Source organism: Panicum virgatum, chromosome 2K (assembly GCF_016808335.1).
Source record: "Panicum virgatum strain AP13 chromosome 2K, P.virgatum_v5, whole genome shotgun sequence".
Lineage (NCBI taxonomy): Eukaryota > Viridiplantae > Streptophyta > Magnoliopsida > Poales > Poaceae > Panicum > Panicum virgatum.
The window spans coordinates 9,900,631-9,908,289 of record NC_053137.1 but is presented as its reverse complement, the minus strand read 5'-3'; the positions used below and the strand labels follow the sequence as shown (position 1 = coordinate 9,908,289).

Genomic DNA, 7,659 nt, shown 5'->3' with positions numbered 1-7,659 from the left:
GGCGCAGGCTAGGCTAGCCCGTGGCCCGCCGCCACCGCCCGGACGGTCACCAGCGGCGACCATCGGAGGTGGCTTGGGGCGGAGGAGAGCCGGCGGCATGGGGCACTCCCCGTGCCGCCTGAGAGAGCGACGCAGGGGGGCGGGGGGAGACCGCTGACTCCCCGGTCCTGAACCTTAAATCATTTTTCCTGAAGTTCATATAAGACCTTTTTTCTACTCCGCATTTTTTTTTGAGAAATTCTACACTGCATTTCTGGTTTTATCTTTTCGTACGATTGTAAAATATAAAAAAATAAGGTATCAAAATGTTAAACAGATTTTTTGCTCGAATACAGCCGTCAGCACCGGCCCGGCCCATCTCGGGAGCTTCCGTATTTCTGGAGTCGTGGGCCCGGCTCTGCCATGTCACCACACGACTCGTCGAGCTGGCCCCTTATCTCTCTCTCTCGGCGGCCTCCCCATGGCGATCGAAGCGGCGCGCTTCTCCCCGTCCCTCGCCGCCGCCGCCTTCCTCGCCCGCCGGCCCCCTCCCGCGCTGTTCCCCTTCTCCCTCCGCCGCAGGATCCCTCTCCTCCACGTCCTTGCCGGCTCGTCAGGCGGGGACGGGCGCGTCGTCGCGCTCTCCTCGTCTGAGCTCCGCAAGCGCCGGGGCCTCTCCTCGTCCTCCGGAGCCGCGGACCCGGCCTCTGACGGGGATGAGAAGCTCCGCTCGCTCCGACGCCTCTTCGCGCGCCCAGACGTTGCCATCGACGCCTACATCGTCCCCTCGCAGGACGCCCACCAGGTCGCTCCCTTCCCTACCTGTGTATGACAAATCAGGAATGGTAGCTTAGTTGTGCAAATTCCTCGGCATTTACCATTTAGGCGTCACTGGTACCAGAAATTCATAAACTAATTCCCATAATTACTGCACTGAGTATGAACATTCGAGGTCTGGGCCCTCTGGAGTTGCTTGACTGCTGTGATGTGTTTGTAAAATGTACGGAGTAGTTGTATTGACAATCGACATAAGCACACCATAATCGATACATTTGACATAATTTCTACCATGGTGTGCTCTGTTCTGTGGTTACCTTTTGTCATGATGTACTTTAATAAAAAGCAGCATTTGCTTGTAACCAGAACCAGCGCAGGAGTAGATCGTGTCATGCGCAAGGCACAGGCACTCATAAATGAAATTTGACACATCAAGTGAAGTGAAAATATCTATATCCACTGTGATTGTAGTGAAGAAGTGTCTACGGCTTTTCTTTTTTTTTTCCTTTGGCAATTATCTTTGACTGATAAGCTATATATTTAGAATATCCTGATAGCTATGACCACAGTATGTGATAGCCTATGCTATACAATTTCTCCTTCGGTTGTGATTAGTGATACTCTTTCTCGTGGTTCTACATTTGTGGTGAACTGTTTGTGTTAGTGTTTCCCAATTCAATTTAAGTGATGTAGAAACTTTCAGTGGACTTCTTACTGAAATGGCAGAACTGAATTAAATGCCATCACAACTTACAAGCATTTATTCAAAACTTCTGTTACAGAGCGAATTCATTGCAGAATGCTTCATGAGGCGTGCATACCTGACTGGGTTCACTGGCAGTGCTGGTACAGCTGTGGTTACAAAAGATAAAGCTGCTCTCTGGACTGATGGCCGATATTTTCTTCAGGTACGCCATTCACATATCTCAGATTTTAATTGCTTGACACATACAGTTCAATTAATCACTCATGATCTTTTCTTTCATTTGGTAGGCTGAGAAGGAATTGACCCATGAATGGACACTTATGCGCAGTGGAAATCATGGCGTTCCAACTACTAGTGAGTGGTTGAATGATGTTTTACCATCTGGTTGCCGAGTTGGTATTGACCCGGTGAGCTTTGCTTTATTCTGCTGCTTTGGAGTTTACAGAATTTAATTTCTGAATTCAACGACACGATAAATACTTTTGTTATGCACTTTGATACACATATATTGAGCCATTTAAGTTGGGGCTTAAGTTCTTTCTGTGAATGTCAGAAACATGCTGCAGTTAGGTGATTAACTGATTACCAGTTTCAGTTTACCACACTTTTATCAAGAATTACCTCCCTTGGATTTGCTCCAGCAGCATCCGTGTATTTTGAAATTTGTTATCTGATTTGCTTGTTCCAATCAAATTGTAGGCATCATGATTCCTTTGCTTTTAGTTTAGATTTATGGATCTATTAAATGTTTTATAACTATCTTTTCAAGACATAATATAATAAATAATCCGCTGCTTAACTATTGATAAAGAATTTTGCAGTGGTTCTACATCTGTAGAAACGTTGGTGCTTTTACTTCAGAGAATCTTACATTCTTATCCAGAAACTTGTTTAATGTATGTTCCTCATGGAAATGATACGATGATGGAATATCAATCAATAACTTCATTTTTAAGTGTTTTGAACTTTGTTTTTAAAATTTTATTGCTATTTTCTTCTGCATGTTATGTTTACATCACTCTAATCCTTTATCCTTCATTTGTTCTAAGAGTGCAGTTTCTTTTCTCTTTTGATGCTGCCGAAGAATTAAAAGATTCAATCTCAAATAAAAACCATGAGCTGGTTTTGGTTCGTGGCATGAATCTAGTTGATGAAATATGGGGAGATGCAAGGCCAGAGCCCCCAAAAGAACCAACAAGGGTGCACGACATCAAATATGCTGGTATTGATGTGCCATCAAAATTGTCGTTCATTAGATCACACCTTACTGAAAATGGGTGTGATGCTGTGGTAATTTCAATGCTCGATGAAGTTGCTTGGTTGTTGAACATGGTAATATTTCAGTTAGTTTAAAATTTCTTTAATATGATATGCTGTTTATGAATATTGTGGAGTTGATGTACTTGAAACTATGCTATGTATTTTGGTTTGTTTAGTGATACATGTCTTTTGTGAACAGTTCCTCAGCCTCCACATGCTCTCATACAAACCATCATATACCTAATGTTAGCAAAAATTACAGTGTTTAGTTTTAGTATTTTTTTTTGTTATGTTTATAACTGGCTTATAATTAACGTTCCTGGGTAATTAAGTTTCCAGTGAAGTGTTTGACTTAGGAGTTCATTCTGTTGATTATTCTGTGATAATTAGTGGAAATTTTATTGTTTTTAATCCATTGCCATACCTCAACACAAAAGCCCAACCAAAGGCTGCAGAGAAAGCCTAGCAGTATTTTTGATGGATTTATCCCACTTCGAAATGCAGAGAGGAAGTGATGTCCCACATTCACCAGTATTTTATAGCTACCTAATTGTGGAGGTTAGCACTGCTACGTTATTTGTGGATAGCAACAAAGTTTCTGAAGATGTTTTGGAGCATCTCGAGAAAGCGGGAGTAAAACTTAAACCATATGAAGCAATTGTGTCTGAAGTAGAAAGGTAAACCTTGCAAAAGCATTAATCTTTATAATATTCCTGTCTCTAGCTTCAGATATGCAGCAGTTTCGTTTTCATTGTTGATGTAATCTTTATTTCTATAGAAAGATAATCATCTTGGTAAAATAATATAGATTTCATTGACAATTCAAATCTTGTAAAATTTCAAAACGGAAAACATAATATTCATAATGCTGCATTGGGCATATAAAACACGTAATGGGTTTGTGCTGGTTGCCATTGACAATATGGGTTTTGAGATAAAGAAATCCGCTAAGTTTACAAATCGTTTTTCTCTAAATTTTATGATTAATGAAATTACCTAATGTGCTAACTTGTCTTGCATGTTGATTTTATTCTGTACTGGTCTCCTACTCTTGTGTGTTAAAATTCTTTTACGTGTTAAGATAATATATGTAGTAAACATGTTTCACCGAAAGGAGTCAAGATATTACATTCCACATGTTCTCATTGAATTTAATGGTCAATCATCAACTCCCATCTTGCTGGCATTATTTTTCTTCTGTTTTTGTTTCTTTTTTTTATTACATTCTTATCTTTCATTGAAATGGCTTTCCTTTGTCAAGACTGGCAGAGAAAGGTGCAAAGCTCTGGTTGGATTCTTCAAGTGTGAATGCAGCCATAATTACTGCTTTTAAATCAAGTTGTGATAAACATATGAAAAAGAAAGGAAAAGCAGGGGAAAAAGTTGAGAAAGAAGCATATTCAGACGAGCCAACTGGCGTCGAGAATGGAGCACTAAATGCTGTATACAATGTTTCACCAGTCACGCTTGCCAAGTCAGTTAAAAATGAGGCAGAAATTGAAGGAATGAAGAATTCACACCTAAGGTACTGTCTTGAAGAGCTGTGAATTAGTGTATTTTCCTCTGTTCAAAATTGCTTGATTCCATGAAGCTGTACAAAGATAAAAGATATATAGGGCAGCCCAGTAGGAATTTGGTAAATAAATGTTATCTCTTGGTAAACATAATGCATTAACTATTAAACTGTTGGGCCGAACAACAAAGTTTCGACAAAATTTGTGGCCTATTGACGTATGGGAACCAGTATGTATGTGGCCTTTTATTTACCATATAGATTCTTCTACTTGTGCATGGAAAACAGTAGTAAACATTTTTGTGGTGAGCTAAACTGTTCTTTAGTCATGTATATATTGTTTTAAGGAATATCCCTAGTCTGCCCCCCTGTATGCAATTACTTATCAATATTATGGTGCCACATTTTCCTGTTGTATTGCTCCTTCCTTTCAATCAAATTGACAACTAGATTTCTTTAATACGTGTAGAGATGCTGCTGCTTTAGCAGAATTCTGGTGCTGGCTAGAGGATGAAGTCTGTAAAAGTGTTCCCCTTACAGAGGTACAAGTTGCTGAAAAGCTTCTAGAATTTCGTAAAAAGCAAGATGGATTTATAGAGACAAGCTTCGACACTATAAGTGGTATGATTTCCTTGTTTTGGACTGTAAGAAAATACTATTAAAATATCACAGAAACTTTGTTTTCATGCATTAGTATGATAATTCATTGTATTTTATTCAGTACTTATAGATTTATTATGTGCAAAGATGCCCTTGAGTCTATTTAGCTTGTCTTGAACCAGTTCATGACAGGATAGATGACTACCTAGATGCAATATCCTATTTTTGTAAGTATTTTACTATTTTGTATTCTATTTTCCTGATGAAGGCAATGGTAATTACAACTTCATCAAAATCATTATATTATAGTCAATGTTCTTATGGCGTCGCCTAGGCGACAAGGCGCTCCCCTATTTTGGCCCGCCTAGGCGTCGCCTTAGCCCGCCTAGGCGGCTAGGCGGTGGTGACTCGCCACAACTCGCCTTAACGCCGTAAGAACATTGATTCTAGTAATTTTGTGCTCGGTGATCGCGTGAGTAATCAAAGCTGTCGTGAGTAATCGAAGCAGTTGTGTGACATTTTCCTACACAGGTTATGGTGCAAATGGTGCTGTAATACACTACAGGCCAACCCCAGAGGACTGTAGTTCTGTTGGAAGTGACAATCTATTTTTACTGGATAGTGGGGCTCAATACATTGATGGAACTACTGACATAACAAGGACAGTACATTTTGGCGAGCCTTCTCCAAGGCAAAAGGAATGCTTCACAAGAGTTTTACAGGTGCTTAATTTGGTTATAATGCGTGGCACACATTTTAATAGCATTTAGTTTTGCAGCTCCTTATCTGTTCCTACCTTATGAACATCTTCAAATTTTGAGACAGGGCCATATAGCTCTTGATCAGGCAGTGTTCCCTGAGAGAACTCCAGGCTTTGTGCTAGATGTTCTGGCACGCTCATCTCTATGGAAGATTGGACTCGATTATAGACATGGTAATATTTTATCCTTCTTAACTAGGCGAAAATTCTCTCTAAATGGAAACATAGGCTTAGACTTCCCATGAACTTTATAGCATGCAATGCAAATCAATTTTCACGTTCATTCTTTTTCCAGGTACAGGCCATGGAGTTGGAGCAGCACTAAATGTACATGAGGGCCCTCAGAGCATAAGCTATCGATACGGAAATTTGACAGCCTTACAGAAGGGCATGATTGTCAGCAATGAACCTGGCTATTATGAAGATAATTCGTTTGGCATTCGTATCGAGGTAGATTTTTCCACTGTACTTGAACTGCAAGGAGTCATTTTTGTCCCTAATTTTTTCTTTTCAACCACGCAGAATTTACTTCTAATAAAGGAGCTTAATCTGGCGAATTCATTTGGTGGAATTTCGTACCTTGGTTTTGAGAGACTAACCTTTGTTCCAATTCAGGTACATACAAATATATCTGGTTGCCATGGATGGCATTTCACACTAGTTACGTATATCCAATTGTTGTATTGGTATTTTTTTTGTTTGAATAATCAGTAAAAGCGATTAATATGAGCTATCTTCTGCCCTTGCCTGATATGCAGTCTAAGCTCTCACTATGTGACCATATGATTTAGCAATAGCCCTGCTGCTATCTCATTATTGTTCATGCTAAACACATAATTCATGAAGTACTGATTATTTCGTCATTTATTTTGCAACTTTAGAGCAAGCTTATTGATGTGTCCTTGCTTTCACCTTCGGAGATCAACTGGGTCAATGATTACCATGAAGAAGTCTGGGATAAGGTGAGCTTATATATCCTTGATAAGCTAAACTATTTGTACACCAAGATGAGGCTGGTGGTATGGTTATTTTTACAATGGCTCCCTTCTGTATGCTTTCATGATATAGATCCATGTGACTCATGCCATCTCCAACTGGAGGGGTTGTTAATTTGTAATACCATTATATACACACTTTTTTTTATCCGTGCTCCTTTCTTTGCACGTGCCTGTCATCACAGATTTTCTCTGTGAATATGTTTATGCTATTTAATCATCATCATATTGCCTTATGAGTTCCTAAAGTAAGCCATCTCATCTTGGATTCATGGCCCTGCTAAACTATCCACAATGTTTTGCAGGTTTCCCCTCTGCTGAGTGGCGATACTCGCGACTGGCTATGGAAGAACACAAGACCTATTTTAGATGTAACTCATCGATACTCCCACGCACAGGATATAGCATGAAAACACAGCATGGTGGGGCGCAGGAGCAGCAACAGAAAGTAAGAAGTCCATAGAAATTGCTGGCCGCAACATCCTTTGCGGATTCTATCCCCTGTTATGAAATGCATCTCAGTAGACTACATGGCAGTAACAGAGGCAATAGATATATGCCTAGAAGGCACCGGACAAGGGGATGATCAGTTGAAGCTGGCTTATTCAATATCCAGCCAATTTGATGAATACTTAATAGGATGAAATGCGTCTCATACATGTCCTTATTAATTGGATGGCGAACATGCCTCTAAATGTTCATCATGATCCACAATATTATATGCTAGTTTTTCTGTAGTCTAACACTACAGTTTCTTTACAACATTGACCGTTTGTTTTTTTTTTTTTGGAATTTTTGGTACCAATTACATGATATATGTTTTGGTATGTTGACGGCTAGACGAATGGAAAAATTGTTTAGCAAGGTCAAAGAATCTATATTTTACATTTGGTGCATGGTTGAACCCATAAAACAAAGTATTCCTTCCAATAGAGGAACTCAACGAAGGAAAGCAGCCATCAGCCATCACTACTAAAGGATTGCAAATGTATAACCAATAAACCAAGCAACGGTTTGTCATTTTCCCACTCTGTGCATTATATTTCACAAGATCATTTCTGTTCACATC

The 7,659-nt window shown here is 39.8% G+C and overlaps 1 protein-coding gene across 2 annotated transcripts; it reads left to right on the top strand.

The window, feature by feature from the left end:
• Positions 1-409: 409 nt before the first annotated feature.
• On the top strand, positions 410-7,417 carry LOC120665697 (aminopeptidase P2). Of its 2 annotated transcripts, XM_039945337.1 has the most exons (13): positions 410-784; positions 1,539-1,664; positions 1,750-1,869; positions 2,519-2,794; positions 3,227-3,399; positions 3,984-4,247; positions 4,705-4,856; positions 5,367-5,557; positions 5,661-5,769; positions 5,891-6,045; positions 6,118-6,210; positions 6,477-6,557; positions 6,896-7,417. In XM_039945337.1, the coding sequence occupies exons 1-13, from the start codon at positions 461-463 to the stop codon at positions 6,998-7,000; spliced, it is 2,169 nt and encodes a 722-aa protein (XP_039801271.1). In that variant the 5' UTR covers positions 410-460; the 3' UTR covers positions 7,001-7,417. The 2 variants fall into 2 exon arrangements, with proteins under 2 accessions (XP_039801271.1, XP_039801282.1); XM_039945348.1 differs by lacking the exon at positions 3,984-4,247 and having other exon boundaries at positions 413-784.
• The last annotated feature ends 242 nt before the right edge of the window (positions 7,418-7,659 follow it).